The 16355-nt window shown below is 51.0% G+C and overlaps 1 protein-coding gene across 1 annotated transcript; it reads right to left on the bottom strand.

Moving 5' to 3' along the window:
• CD79B (CD79b molecule) lies at positions 1–15804 on the bottom strand. Its single transcript, XM_073325680.1, has 6 exons — positions 15650–15804; positions 12787–12828; positions 8663–8974; positions 3618–3736; positions 2034–2075; positions 1–839 (listed from the first exon to the last, which is right to left on the bottom strand). The coding sequence occupies exons 1-6, from the start codon at positions 15741–15743 to the stop codon at positions 741–743; spliced, it is 708 nt and encodes a 235-aa protein (XP_073181781.1). The 5' UTR covers positions 15744–15804; the 3' UTR covers positions 1–740.
• Between the last annotated feature and the right edge of the window lie 551 nt (positions 15805–16355).

Raw genomic sequence — 16355 nt, 5'->3', positions numbered from 1 at the left:
TTTATTAAAACTTTAAAAAGCAGTTGGACATTTTGATCCCACAATTTCCACACTTTTCTGGGATGCCCTAACTCACACTTGGTAGAACTTCATTCCTGCTGAGTAGCACCTTGCTACAAGGAGTTGTAATAACTTCACGCGTGGTGTAAGGTTCGGTTCAACATGACTAAAGCGATCACATTCCAGCCCTCTGTGAATGTGTTGTCTCTGCAAACCTGTCTCTCCTTCCTAGGCCCAGGGCCTAAGAGATTCAAGTGATTTGCTGCTTTAAACGTACCAGTTTCTTTTTGCTGCCTAACTCAGGCTGAGGTAAACTCACTGTTTGCTGCCAGTCAGTGGCAGCTTGCTACTAATTTCGGTACATGCACCTAGGGGCTTGTGGGTTGAGATAAGAACAGCAACTTCCAGGCTAAAATCATCCTGGCCAGTTCCCATCCAGACCTGGGTACAGACTCAGAAAAGCAAGCACTGAATATATAACACCAAAAACTCAAGCAAGCTCTACTAACAGTCATGGGAGGCAGCTGCGTGCGGCAGGGAGGTGGGAGCTCCTGGCAGCGTCCCATCATCTCGTTGCAGTTTGTGATGTGCTCCTGCCACACGTCAGTCTGTAACAGCCACAGCCCATGGCAGGAAGCCAGGAATCCCATCCCCTCCGGCATCAGTGGGTAGCTCGCAGGCACAGCGGGTGCAAGAAGCTGTGCCACTAAGGTAGGCAAGTCGCCTGGGTGCAGAGCCCCTCACTCCTGGCCTGGATGCTCCCCAACTGTCCACTTGGCTTTTACATCCCGCAGAGGTGCAATGTCTTCGTAGGTGGCAGTTTGTTCGATCTCTAAGCCCTGTGCAAAGAAGAGGGACACTGAGAAGGAAACGTTCCCAGAGACCTGGTTCGGCCCTGAGATATGCCCAGGCGCCTCCCTTGGCTCACCTGTTGCTGCACAAACTGAGCTTAGGGCAGAATTGGGAATTCAGTGTGACGTTAGTTGGCAGAAGAGCTTTACCAAAGCTGACGCCTCGCCCCCAGCCCTCCCTCCCTCCCATCTCCAAGGCTGGCCTGGCAGTGCCATCTTCAGGCTCATTCCCAGGGATATAATGGATTGGTGCCTCTTTTTCCTCCTTCATGATTTACAGAGAACCTGAAAGGGTTTATTTGTTTCCCTCGGCTTATTTTAGACAGAAATTCAGGCCTTCTCTACCCTGGCCGACTCTGTGGATGACCGGAGAACTAGTGTCACTATGATTGCCCAAAAGGCAGGGAGCTGCATCTGAGAGGGGATTTTGAGGCAGGCCGTTTGAAACGCTTAGTTTTGCATGGTTTTGTTAGCATTTATTTAACTCCAATACATAGGCATGGGAAGTAGGGGTGCGTGGGATGCTGCATCACCCCCAGATTTTATGCCCAGTGTCCTGGCCACCGGCCGCCGGTCCCTGCTGCCTGGGGTCCTGGCCGCCGGCCCATGTCCCTGCACAGCTGCTGGCCCCGCATGTGGTGTCCCGGCCGCCAGCTCCAGGGTACCACCCGGGGGTGGGACCGGCTGCTGGCACCTGCATGCAGGGTTCTGGCTGCCAGCCCGGGGTTTCACTCAGCCACTGGCCCCATGCCCGGGGGCTCCACTGCCGGCCCTGGGGGTCCTGCCCAGCCGCTGGCCCCACACCAGGGGCTCCACACCCATTCCTAGCTGTGGCCCCAGCCTCTGCCACCTTACCCCTGTCTGTGTCCCGCCCCGCTCCCAGAGCCACAGCCCTGCTCCCGGTCCCAGCTCTAGGGAACGGTGAGGGGTGCAGACAGGGATAAGTGGTGGTGCAGCTCAGCACCCCCACTCCAAAAACTGTTCAGCACCACTTTTCCAATACACAACACACACTTGGGAGAAAGGACGTCAGTCTTAAAGATCCACTCCTCCTCCCCTTCAGCTCGCAATGTACATCTGAAACCCCTAACAAATGAGCCGCCCTGCCCAGCTCACTGCTTCAAAAATATTCCTATTATATTAACTACTATTAACCTAATTAACATGATATTGTTAACTTACCTCGTAGGTATGGTCCTCATCAGAGCTGGCCTTGCCGTCACCCTAGTGGGAGGGGAGAAGCGCAGGGTAAATACAGTGATATTCCTTACCACCGTGTCCTGCCATTTCTGGGCTCTTCCGTGGGCTGCTATCAGAATGTCTGTGTCGTTAAATGTTTCCCCCAAAGGTGTCCCAAGTGGGTGTAAAACCAGGGCATGGCCAAGCAGCTGTGCCCTCGGTGAAGTGGGGCTGTCCAAGAACAGACCCGCTCAGCACGGTTGTGTGTGAATGGCCTGGGCGTGTCTCCTATTGCGATGTCCTGGATTTACACTGAGTCCTTGATGTAAACCAACCCGGGTTAAGCCACGCGATGCCCTCAGAACAACCCAGGTGCCAGGGATAACAGTGAGCAGCCTGGGTACCGGGGGCCTGCTTCCGCTCCCAGCCATGCCAGCCCCATCCCAGATCTAAGCCTGAGGTATGCACCGCCAGTGCCCAGACGCTTGATGACAGTTTCCCTTGGAAGAGCCAGGAGACATCACTGAACCCCTATCAGAGGCGACACATGGGGGGGCATGCAGGGTCATGCGTCCCCCAGATTTGCTCACATGGGCTGAGCATGCTCAGTAACACTGCTGAAGCCGGCTGCCCTCACTCTGCCCCCTTCTCCCCACTATCTCTGCCCTATCCCCCTAACCCACTAGACCCAGAGCTTCCCAGGGGCATTCCAGATGCTTCCAGGGCTCCCTGGGGCTAAACGCTTTATTCCTCCAAGCAAAGGAAGATAGATGTTCCACCCTGAGGCCTGGTCTACACTTAAAACTCAGGTCAACATAGCTGCGGTGCTCGGGATGTGACAAATCCACAGCCGCTGAGTGCCGCAGCGGTGCCAGGCTAACCCGCAGTGTAGCCGCAGCGAGATCGATAGCAGACTGCTTCCGTCATGCTAACGTCATGTCAGGTAGAGTTCCCACTGCGACGGAAAAACCGCTTCTGTCACTGTGGTGTGTCTACACTACAGGCTTCCCGCGATGTAGCTGTGGCTCTGTAGCCCCTGGAGTGTAGACGTCCCTGGCCTACACCTTTCGACAGCCACGAGGGGCCACCAGGGTGAGGCAGTGCAACCCCTTGCTGTTCCTCCATGGCTCTGCCAGCTGGGGTGGGGCCCAGATGGCAATATCCTGTATAACTCCCCCGCAGCTGCGAAGCAGTGGGTGGAAGGGACTAGCTATCCTCCTCCATCTTTTGCATTGTCTTGGGGACCTAGCCCAGGTACCCACTTCTCAGAGGAGGCTGTCAGGAAGAGCGCATTGATTGAATAGACACCATGGAAATGAAGCCTCTTGTGACACAGCTATATACCCCCCAGCGAAGGCGATATGCCTGCCCTGGCTCCAGGGCCATTAGCTCCCCGCCCCTTAGGAAATACAGGAGACCTCTCCCCATTCTCAGCAGTTCTCAGAGCGATGGCTGGGAGCCTGGGATGACGGTGCCCAGACAGGCCTAGGAACATGGTCCCCCAAGACGTCGTGCTGAGACATTCCAAGATGCCTCGCAGTGTGGGGCGGTCAAGGCACATTTCAGTAGGAGGCGCCCAATACTCACTTTCTCCAGGAGCAGGAGCATGGGGACGCTCACGAAGATGACCAGGAGAATGGTCTGGATCATGATGATGATGTCTTTCACGCTGTTCCGTCTCTGGACCTGCTTAATGGTGCTGAAACCTACAAACGGGGCAGGAGATAGTGATCCCTGCCAAAATGCTGCCACTGGGTGCCCTAAAGTCCTGAGTGCTTTCCAAAACACTGTCTGGCTCTCCACGAGTGCAGGAAGCCAGCTCAGTTTGTCTGCAACATGGCAGGATGGGGGGCACTCATAATCTGACATAGGGATATAAAGACACAGACTTTTAGCCTTAAATAAGTGAAGAACTTTTAGGGCTCCACTTTGAAGGGTGGGACGGAGCCACTAGCCTGCAATGTCACCTGCTATTGCGATTTTCTCATGAGTCTCATGATATTTGGTGCTAATCCCAGCTCTGGGAGTCAGGTGAATACATAAGAGTGTCAGCTTTGGGGGGTTTTATGTTTGCTTGGTTTGTTTTTAAAAGTAAGTACATGCCCTCCTGGTCATGGATAAAAGCCTGAAGACATGAACCCTAAAGGATCCAGACCCAGAAGGGAAATAAAAAGAACTCCAGTTTAAAATCTCATGATTTTAAGCCCATCTTGTGATCTGGGGGCATGGCAGATGATCTGTGAGTGCTGAGGGATGGCCAGCTCCATGGGTAGCCCTGCTCTGGGGATGGGGAACGTCTCCCTGAAATGCTGCCCAGAGAGCAAAGCAAGCGGCCTCCCCATGCCACATAGAGCTGGGCTTGCAAGTGGAAGGTCCTTGTCAGCACCACCACATGGGCAGCCAGGTCATGGGTCACTCAGGGCAGCAAACAGCTCTTTCTGAACATGACATGCTTGGACGGCAACAAGTGCAAGGTGTCCAAATGACTTTTCTTGGCCTTCCAGGTGAACTGGTGGTATCTGCACCAGAGACCTGGCACCGACATAAAGCAGGCGCTGTCCCCTCAGCACAGTGCCTTGGGCATGCTACTCCCATGTGTGTGTGACGGCAGCACCATGAAGTGTGAGCGACTGGAGGCAGTCACAGAGCCATTGGCCAGGAGAGCTAGGGTTCCCTATTACCTGGGTAACTGATAGGTCTCAAAATGTAACTGTGAACAGGGAATCAGCATCGAGCAGGTGTGTTTCCAGCAGAGTCCTGCAAGAATTGGTTCTTGGTCTTACACTAATTACCATGATACTATTAATGACCTGGAAGAAAACATAAAATCATCACTGATGATGTTTGAGATGACATGGGGACTGGTACATAATGATGGGGACAGGGCACTGCTTCAGCAGAGTTGGATCACTTGGTAAGCTGGGCACATACAAACCATATGCATTTTAATACAGCTAAATGTAAATGTGCACGTCTAGGAACAAAGAATGTCGGCCATACTTACAGGATGGGGGAGGGGGGCTACCCTGAGAAGCAGGGACTCTGAAAAGGGTTTGAGAGTCATGGTAGTTAATCAGCTAAACATGAACTCCCAGTGTGACACTGTGGCCAAAAGAGCTGATGGGATCCTGGGCTGTATACACAAGGTAATTCTGAGTAGGAGCAGACAGGTTATTTTACCTCTGTATTTGGCACTGGTGTGACCACGGCTGGAATACCATGTCCAGTTCTGGTGTTCACAATTCCAGGAGGATGTTGAAAATTGGAGAGGGTTCAGAGAGGAGCCATGAGAATGACTAAAGGTTTAGAAAACCTGCCTTGTAGCAATAGACTCAAGAAGCCTAATCTATGTAGCTTAACAAAGAGAAGATTCAGGGTGACTTGATCACAGTCTGTAAGTACCTACATGGGGACCAAATGCCTGGTAATAGACAATCTAGCAGAGAAAGGTCTAACAGGATCCAATGGGTGGAAAAGTTGAAGCTAGACAGATTCCGCCTGGAAATAAGGGGCACGTTTTTAACAGTGAGAGTAATTAACCATTGGAACAACCTACCAAGGGTCCTGGTTATCACTGGCAGCTTTTAAATCAGGATTGGATGTTTTTCTACAAGATCTGCTCTAGGAGTTATTTTGGGGCAGTGCTCTGGCCCGTGTTATGTGGGAGGTCAGACTGGATGATCACAGTGGTCCCTCTTGGCCTGGGGAATCTATTCATTTATTTATTACCTGTATTGCGGGAGTGACTAGCTGGTTGGTGCGAATGGCAAGAGCTAACCACAGTTCTCTGTGATAAAAATATGGCAATCAAGTTAAAAGGTAGGGTGTATAAACATTGCAATTCAACCCATCCTCATGTAGGGGACAGAGACTTGGCCAATTACGGGGAAGTATGTTCCCTACCATGGGAATGAAGATGTTGAGATGGTTAAATGGATGGACATGCTGTGATAGTAATGGAGTAATGGTCTCAAGTTACAGTGGGGGAGATTTAGGTTGGATATTAGGAAAAACTTTTTCACTAGGAGGGTGGTGAAACACTGGAATGAGTTACCTAGGGAGGTGGTGGAATCTCCTTCCTTAGAAGTTTTTAAGGTCGGGCTTGACAAAGCCCTGGCTGGGATGATTTAGTTGGGGCTTGGTCCTGCTTTGAGCAGGGGGTTGGACTAGATGACCTCCTGAGGTCCCTTCCAACCCTGATGTTCTATGATTCTATGATAGGAAATGAAATGAGGTTGTGAAGGACCTAATGCGGATTGCCCCAATTGAGGACAAGTTGATGGAAGCTAGGATATGTTGGTGTGGTTGTGTCCAGTGGAGATCTGGGAGTGCTATTGGTAGGGTGACTCTTGCAGTGATTGTGGATGGAAGACGAGCAAGGAGGAGGCCAAAGACTAGGTACGTGGAGCAGACATCAGCGGATGTTAGAGACACCAATTTGCATGACAGCCAGCCGTACAATCACGAGTTTTGGAAGAAGGCTATAAAAGTCCCCAACCCCAAATAGGGAAGTGGCAAGAAAGGAAGAAGATTGTGGTAGCACTTGGGTGCTCCTATCATGGACCAGGACCCCATTGTGCCAGGCGCTGAACAAATGCAGAACAGAGGGATGGTCCCTGCCCTAAAGAGCTTACAGTATGGGGGACGTGCCAGCAATGGTACTTGCCCCATTGACCTGCAGAGATGACTGGCACCTTCATTCTCCAGGGTAAGCAGCCTGTTCTCAGGTAGACACCTGGTGCTCCAGGCTGAACGTCCTCAGGTTGGTAGGTGTAAGTTAGACCTGTAGTGTGAGTATTCACACCCGTAATGCGAGTTCTCTGCACTTCTTGTATTTTACAGTGTGAAAAGGGGCTTTTTTACACAACCTTTCTGGAATGATAATAGTCTTATCATTTCCTGTGTATCCTGGGATTGCGCACATGGGCCTCATTCCTGCTTGGCCCCATTATGCAAGGTGCTGTACAGAAATAGAGGCAGACACAGTCCCTGCCCGAAACAGCTGAGAGTCGCAGCAATGGTTTGCTCATTTGTTCCTGTGTTTCATAGCTTCCAGCACATAGATTCATAGAGTCACATACATCCATAGATTTTAAGAGCAGGAAAGGCCATTAGATCCTCTAGTCTGCCCTCCTGCATCATACAAGCCAGAGAAACTGACCCATGGATTCCTGCATCTAGCCCAATAGCTTGTGGTTGAACGAGAACATATTCTGAAGGGGGTTTGAGAGAAAGAAATGAGAGCTGAAATAAGTCAGAAAACATGCAAAGAACCTTGGGGGCTCAATTGCCACAATGGGAATGGCTGAAGACCCAAACGGTCCCTTTAATTAACCAGGGTTGGGAAGAGCCTAACGCATTACTGAAATTCAAACCCAGCCTGACATACCCGGCGTCAGATGCAGGGCTCCTTTGCTGTTGGGATGTGGGTCGCAGCCCCTTCTTGCTGCGTGGCTGCTAATGTGTTCAGGGGGTTCTGTATTGCTGTGTAAATGGGTCAGACGGGGATTTTCAAAGCACCATCATTAAGGCTAAGATTTTGTCATGGCTGTTTTTAGTAAAAAAAGCCTGTGGTCTGTCCATGACTTTTACTAAAAATCGCTATGACAAAATGGAGAGCTCAGCTGCGGGGTCCCCACATTGCGTGCAGCAGCTAGGCCGCTGCGGGGACCGTGGTGCTGAAATGCTTTTTATAGTGGAGGTGCTGAAAACCAGCAAAACTATCCCCAAACTTTTTACCTCATGCCCCGCCCCCACCAGAGCTGAGGGCAGGAGCAGGGCCGTGGCTCCAGGAGGGGAGGGGGACAAAGACAGGGATAAGGGGGCCAAGGCTTGGGGCAGGGGCGGGGCCAGTACCGGAGCCCCATGCATGGGGCTGGCAGCCAGGACCCTGCATATGTGGCCAGGAGTGGTGCTGGAAGCTGGGACCCCATGTGTGGAGCCAGGAGTGGGACAGCAGGATCCTGCCCAGGGCCCCCAGGCACCGGGACAGCAGCCATGATGCAGGACCCCATGTGCGTGGCTGGGAGCGGGGCCAGCAGCTGGGACCCCACATGCTCAGCTGGCACCTGGGATCCTGCATAAAACCTGGGGGTGCTGCAGCACCCCCCGCACCCCTACTTCCCGCACCTATGTGTGGGGGCCGCTTGGAGCGCCAGGGTCCCCTCTGCCACCTGTGGCAGTCAGGAGCTTCAGGACTACCCCGCAGCTCCTGGCCGCCATGGGCTGAAGTCACTGAGGTGACTGGAAAGGAGGACTTGTGGCACCTTAGAGACTAACAAATTTATTTGAGCATAAGCTTTCGTGAGCTACAGCTCACTTCATCGGATGCATTAAGTCACAGATTCCGTGACTTCGTCGACCTCCCTGAAAAAATCATAGCCTTAATCATAAGGGATCCCATTGGAGTGGGAGCTAGATGCCAACATCCCTTTGGTGCCCCTGAAAATCCTGCCCAAAGGTTTTAAGTAGAAAACTTGAAAAAATCCATAAGAGATAGATAGATAGATAGGGTGTATGGGGATAGATGGATGGGTGTGTATAGGGATAGATAGAGAGAGAGAGACGAGTGTGCATGGGGACAGATGGGTGTGTGGCTGGGGCTAGGCAGGGACAGTGATAGCACATCTCACCTATTACTCTCAGTTCACTCCCACACGTGCGTATCCGTCCCAGATCACGAGCCAGGCTCTTATTTTCACACAAGTAAATGCCGTTGTCTTCAGGCTGGATTTTGCTGAAGGTGATCATTACAAATGACTCACTCCTGTTCTCGTTCACCCTCGGGTCATTCATATTGATCATCTGGGGGGTTTTGTCATGTCCAGTCATTTTGTACCACTGCACATCGGCTGAGTTGCGGGAATGGCAGATGAAGTGAACTTGGGTGTTCTTTTTGGCAGCTATGTAACGAGGGTGCTGCCGGAAGTTTGAACAGAACATATCTGAGGAGGAGACAAAACCAGGCCAGGAGGTAAATTGATAACATTGCATCTTATTAGCTCCTCCAGTGGTTCCCTGTGATGCCTGTGGGCTAACAGGGATCATCCTAGGGCTACTAACACAGCATGCTTCCTGGCAAACGACTGGCAAACTCTCACCGAATGCAGAAATGTAGGTTGACATAAAATGCAATAAGAAGGACTACAATGCTGTGCGTGTGCAAACTGTGGCTTTGCTTCTGTGTGCACCAAGCACAGCTCCAGCTTCGGGTGTGCATCAGGCACAGGGCATGTGCCAAAGCTTGTCAGCACTCTTGGCAGTTAGGGCCTTAAATGCAAAGAAAGTCAAGATGTGCATGAGGTTCTCACAAGACCACTGATGTGACTCCCCCACACCACACATACTTGCTATTACACTGCCCAGCACCATTAACTCCCTGCCACTGAACACCCAACTGCATGCTGCACTGCACGCTGCACTGCACAGCACAATTAACTCGTGTCCACTGCATCTTACACTGCACAGCACCATTAACTCCCTGCCACTGAACACCCCACTGCATGCTGCACTGCATGCTGCACTGCACAGCAGAATTAACTCGTGTCCACTGCATCTTACACTGCACAGCACCATTAACTCCCTGCCACTGAACACCCCACTGCATGCTGCACTGCATGCTGCACTGCATGCTGCACTGCACAGCAGAATTAACTCGTGTCCACTGCATCTTACACTGCACAGCACCATTAACTCCCTGCCACTGAACACCCCACTGCATGCTGCACTGCACGCTGCACTGCACTGCACAATTAACTCGTGTTCACTGCATCTTACACTGCACAGCACCATTAACTCCCTGCCACTGAACACCCCACTGCATGCTGCACTGCACAGCACAATTAACTCATGTTCACTGCATCTTACACTGCACAGCACCATTAACTCCCTGCCACTGAACACCCCACTGCATGCTGCACTGCATGCTGCACTGCACAGCACAATTAACTCGTGTCCACTGCATCTTATACTGCACAGCACCATTAACTCCCTGCCACTGAACACCCCACTGCATGCTGCACTGCACGCTGCACTGCACAGCACAATTAACTCGTGTTCACTGCATCTTACACTGCACAGCACCATTACAAACTTTCAATGGAAAATTTTTGACCAGCTCTACGTTTAATTATTTACAGTTTGCACAACGGTTACATTTCCATGAAGTGGCGAAGAAATATATCCATTCTGTGCTTATTCTGAAGCCATTCATAGGAATTTTTAGCAGTTAAATACTAAATTGCTGCGTTACATATACACAGTCTTGTACTTTTATTCAATTATTCCTTATAAGTAGCATTTAATTCAGCTGCTTCAGAAAATCATGAATAACCACTACTCATTTGAAACACTCAAGGAGGCTTCTCCTTTCTAATGCAAGCTGCTTGCAGTTGCTAATTTAGCTATTTGATTTTATCGCTTCCAAGTTATTCCTGCCTTTCATAATTATAAAACAACAAATAATTTGGAAAAGACAGAAAGTCAAATAGCTAAATTAGTAACTGCGAGCAGCTTGCATTAGAGAGGAAAAACCTCTATTACTCGCCCCCGTGATATCTCGCAGGACACTACCAACAGAACAAAGCTTAAGCCTTAAACAGTATCAAACGAAAAGCACCATAAAGTTACGTTTATCATCAGTAGTCTTAGCTCAGTTCTCTGTTATGGAGTGTGTCTCATTAAGGGTCCTTTGGTGCAAGATACCACCGCCTAGAACCCGAGTCATTCAAATGTGCACTGCAGTTCCCTTTGACGATCCTTAAATGGAACTAGAACAATCTGTCAGAGCTCGTTCCCAGCATTCCTGGCTCACGAGCAGCTCTGCAGCTCTTGAAGACGTTTCGGTCCCAGGCTGACTGGGACTGCAGTGTTTATTTTCTCTGAGGAGAGGAACCATAGGGAACACTGGTATATGAATTGGCCCTAATTCTGTTATTATGATCATTGTTATTGATTTGCATTGTGGCTAGTCATGGGGCTGCATGGTGCCAGGTGTTGCTGTACCAACACAGAACAAAGAGCTGGGTCTCTGGTTCTTACCGTAGTTATCTGCCCTCCCCAGCCAGGCTGGCCCTGGGATCAACACCCCGGGAAAAGTCCAGTCATGCCTCCCTTGCCAGTCACATGCCAGACCTCCTGTAGCCAGCCTGTAGCAGTGGTAGTATGCAGATGAGACTCTAACTCAGCCTGTGTAACTTATGTGGCCAGGAGTTACACAGCTCCCCTCACTGTGTTTTTTTTAGTAGCATCTAGAAGCCCCAGTCATGGCCCTCCTGGGCACCGCACAAACCCAGAGCAAATCACTAATAGAGCTTAGCCTCCCAACACCCCTGAGCTGGGACTCTTACCCCCATTTTACAGAGGGGCAGCTCAGGTGCGAGGCAAGGCAAGTGACTTGCCTGAGGGCATACAGGAGACCACTGGCTGATATGGGAACTGAAGGGAGATTTTCTGTACCCCAGAAAATTTCCTCCCCCCGACTCCGCAGGCAGAGAGCCAGACAGCCCAGAGTGCGTTGTCCTCCATGCTGCTCTGTGTGCATGTCCCCCAGGCACTCTGGGCGAGCTGCCCTGATTTCCTCAGCATGCATTGGTACAAACATTGCTCAGCAGCATAGTAGATGTAGACTCATGAATGCGGCTGTCTCATCGCTTGTCTGCATGGGAAGGTTGCACTGATTTAAGCTAAGGAGTGAATTTAAACCGATAAAGTTAAGCCAATGCAAACCCCTTGTAGACATCCTTATTTTGGTACAGTGGCTTTTTTCAGCTTTGCTTATGTCAATGGGGAACAGGTTTAAGCTAAACCAAAATAAGCCAGTCCCTTAACTTGAAATAAGAGCATCCACACAGGGGGTTGCATCGATTTAATTAAATTGGATTAAGAACAGATTTATGTTAAATAGTTGCAACTTTCCCGTGTAAACACCGTCTCAGAGCAAAAACCGGTTCAGATACAAATGTCTTCTGTGGTTCCCCTCCTCTAAGGAAATGGCAAATTCTGTAGCCAAAGTCCACATGTGACCAACAAGTGGAGCTGAAGGAACTGAAATGTAAGGGAAAATATGCAAATTTTACAGAGGCTGGGAATTGCTTTCACATTATTAGGGCTATTCAAAAAGGAACATATTGATTATAAATTGTTAATAGAGAAATGGGTAGTGGTTTGGGTTATAAGTTTTTGCAACAGCTTAAGCATTAAACATATTTAAGAATAAAATAGGGAATTTACTATAATGGGAAAGAGACAGGCAGTAGCTAGGAACCTTAGCTAACTCATCCTCTCAAAATATCTCGAGGAGTGGTTTTCATGTAGTGTTATAGCAGTCATTCTGGGTATTTTAAAATCACTTTTGATCATTACTAATTCCGTTTGATTGGGTGCTTTTCTGTCCTGTACTTTGTAGCAGAGCATTTCATCTTTTCCACTGGACTGCATCAGTGTAATCACTCTGTTGCAGAACAGAATAAAAGTGATCCAGGCAATGACAAATCTCTCCAGTCCCAAGCTCTGAGGGTCAGACCCTCAGCTGGTGTAAAGCAGCACTCCAATGGAAGATCTGGCCCTTAGGGTCCACCAGGTGGCTGCAGCTGGGGACTAGAGGTTGGAGCCACCAGCTGAGTTTCAGCTTTAGAGGATTTTCACTGGGACACTCATTTTCTCTTAACCTTGCTGCATTTTCAGAGGTGCACTAGGCAAAACACAAGTGTCACAAACGAGGGCATTCACTGTAACAGTATTATTCAGCTGTACTGACCTGACTTCCGCGGGCTGTTGTTTCTTGAGGCCGAGATCTCACCTGAAAGACAGGAGAACAACAGAAAAAGCAGCTCAGAGCTGGTGTAGTACAGAGAGGTCTCTCTGGAAGCACTCAGCAAGCAGCCTCCACTGCCAGATATTCCCGGGCTCAGCAGGGACCATGCAAACGTCACTGGCATTTGGAGGCTCAAGGGGCTATGGGAGCCAGGGGCCTGACTCTCCCAGACATTCTGGCTCTAATCTTCCTCCGGGGCAGCAGGCAGCGTGGGCTGGGGGAACACATCTGGGGCTGAGGGTCAGGTGTGCTCCAGGACTGACTCACTGGCTGGCTTTGGCGTTTGGGAAGGGGACAGTCCTTGCTCACCTACCTTCAGCGGGTGCCCTGAGCATTAACTAGCTAACACCTGTGAGCACACACTGCACTGAGCAGCCACGGCCCCGGGGCGGAGCTGCTCCAGTCCTCTGCCACAGGGCTGAGACTCAGGGTGGGACGCAGGCCAGGCCTGGGGCTTGAGTGAACTCAGGACTGCACCGTGCTGGGGTTGATATAGGCTGGCTAGCATGATGGTTCAGCCACTAGCCTGGGACTTTGGAGACTGGGAGCCGTCTCCTGCTCTGCTACAGACTGCGTGACCTTGGGCAAGTCACTGAGTCCGTCTGGGCCTTGGCTCCCCAGCTGTAAACCAGGGCTGAGAGCCCTTCTCCCCCAGGGGGATGTGAGGATAAAGCCATTAGCACATGAGCCCAGCTAAGCACCCCACATCACTAGCTTCTCTAGAGTCTGGCTCCAGCCTTATTTCAACAGCTCCAGCATTGCAAAAACCAACTTTAACAGACTCGTCAAGATAAGTGGAGCCCATAGGGCAGGAATTGCCTGGTCTCCCTACCATGACCCTTACCCCACACCCCTTGTATGTCTTAGGGCCTGTCTACATGGGGCCACTCACAAAGTTAATCCAAATTAACTTCTACAGTGAATTAGTTAAACCGTATTTAATCCCTGTGTGGACACTCTTATTCAGAATTAAAGTGGCCTGAATTTGGTTTAGCTTAATTGACTTAGAAGCACAGACTCAGTTCTTTAGGGCCCAGGCCAAGTCTCTCTCTTGGTTGTGCAAAGTGCTAATGCCCTGGCGGGCACTGTGTAAATAAATCATTAACGTGGCTGCGTCCCCCAGGAGGGGCTGGTGTGGGACTGGAATGCAGGGCATGGCGACACTGTGATAAAAGACCCACAGCGTGGCTGCGACTGGCCCAGGTCAGCTGACTCGGGCTCACGGGGCTCTGGCTGCAGGGCTAGAGAATGCAGCATAGGTGTTTGGGCTCCAGCCCGAGCCGGACCATCTACACTGCTATTTTTAGCCCCACAGCCCTAGTCTGAATCAACTGCCCTGGACTCAGAGCCACAGGTTTTTTATCACTGTGTAGACACACCCTTGGACTCCTAGCAGCAATTGTGCCCTACACCAGCAACTCCCAAAGTAGCCCGCAACTCTCCTCCCTAGCCAAGCACCTGCGCCCTGCAACCTGAGCTAGCCAGCCCCAACCCAGCATCTCCCCCGACATCCTACAGCGGCTGCACCACTTCCCCCGTGGGGCAGGTGGGCAGGAAGTGCTGTTCTGTTTACTGAGTCGCTCCAGTGCCCGGCTCGCTCCTTTGCTATTTCTATGAAAATTGATCTGGGTGGTCAGGTGCAAAATGACATGTAGCTTTGCTCCGTGGTTATCTGCCAGCTCCCTGCCCCTTCGGCTGCGGTAATAACAATTCATAGTCATGGTTTAATCATAGAAAGTGAATGTTGACAGGCTATAGCTGTGCCCCTGCTGTTCACCTTGTTTGTGAAAGTTTGTATGAGCGGACGCCTCTGTGTATTAATGTTCCCGAACCACCTGTCACCTCCTCCTTCTGTGGGAAGAGTGGGGCTTCCAGTTAATTCAAGCAACAGCTGCCCAGTGCTCATGCACTGCTACTCCAGGTTTCTAACAGCAAGAGCTCAATACACCAGCCACATTGGACAGCAAGTTGTAGCTGCCCAGCATTTCCCAGCCCTGGAGGGGCTCCGGCTCTATGCACAAGGGGGATGGCACACTGCATACTTAGCAAGGTTCCCAAGAAAAAACTCGGCAGGGTCTCGCTTCTCTTACCTGGCTCCCATCACCGCAGCATCTGAACATCCCCCAAGCTTCAGGGGCTCTAGCCTCCACCCTGGGAAGCAGGCCAGGGCTCCAGACCCCTTGTACAGAACACACAGAAACCGGACATACCTTGGCCAAGGACACACAGGATGCCTGTAGCACAGCAAGGAATTGAAGCAGGATCTCACACATCTTAAGCCAGGGACCTAAACTGGGGCACCAGCCTTCTCTCTGCTGGCTGGTTGTTTTGTGGGTTAGAACTGCAGAGCCCAACAGTGAAAACGCGGCTATCGCCTTAGCGAACAAAGGGCTGAAACCAAGCAGAGCCTGGACATGCCAAGGGCATCACCTAGGCTATTGATTTCTTTCCCTGGGGTCTCACCGTACTGGGCAGCCCTGCAGCCAGAGTTCCTGCCTTGTTGCATGTGCTGTGAAATCCAGGTCCTGCCTTCCTGGGAAATGTTTGCTGTGTGCAAACGGATGCTGAAATGATTTGAAAGATGGAAGGCATTTGGGCTGAAAAGCTTAGAAACAAGTGAGTGATAGCTGAGATCCCGTTTCTGGGTGAAGTTCTTCAGTGTTCCAACCCAGGACCGGGTGCAATGGGAGAGATTTCAATACTCTGTTGGCAGAATCTGCATTTAGGAATAATTCCCATAAAGAGTTAATGCTGACGGCACCAGCCGATAGCCCTGGTAAGATTAAAGAACACGTGAAAACCCTACCTGTGATCAGGACTAACAGGCAGAGCTGGGTGCGGAGAGCTGCCAGGCTCTTGCAAGGAGAAGCCATTTCTGAGATAAAATGGCAGGAAAACATCAACGCCCCGGCCTTGAGCTGCGGCTGCAGAAACACTGCTAACTCTCCGACTGGCTTCTTCTTTAGTGCTAAAAATGACAACGCTTTGGCGAAGCAAGACAGGACTTTCCTGTCGATGTAAATCTGGCCCTGCCGGGACAGCCCCAGGGGCTTGGTTTAGCACAGACTCAGATGTGGGCCGTGGCTATGCAGCTGAGTGCATCTTCCCCACCCCTGGGCCAGATGCAGAGATGTGTCAGCAGGAGCAGGGGAGTGTAAAGAAGTCTCCCTTCGGGTCGCAGTACACCCGAGCTGGAGGTGTGATTTCCAGGTCAAGGAGCCCGGCCCACGCTAGCGTTGATTGTGCTAACGCACTAACCACTACAGTGTCTCCATGGTGGCAGGAGCGACGGGAGGGCCCATCAGGACTCAGGGCGGCCAGCCCCTCCTGCCGCTATGCTACACATCTGTGTTTAGCACCTTGATCAGAGCTAGCGTGGGTATGGCTCCTCCAGCTAGGACGGACACCTTCCCACTGCAGTGCAGACATACCCTTGCACACCGACAAAGGTGTAAGTGACACAAGCGTAGCCTCCTTCAAGTTGCAGTGGGGGAGGTTTAGATTAGATATTA

Source organism: Lepidochelys kempii, chromosome 27 (genome assembly GCF_965140285.1).
Source record: "Lepidochelys kempii isolate rLepKem1 chromosome 27, rLepKem1.hap1, whole genome shotgun sequence".
NCBI lineage: Eukaryota > Metazoa > Chordata > Testudines > Cheloniidae > Lepidochelys > Lepidochelys kempii.
This window is presented reverse-complemented; position numbering and strand designations above follow the sequence as displayed.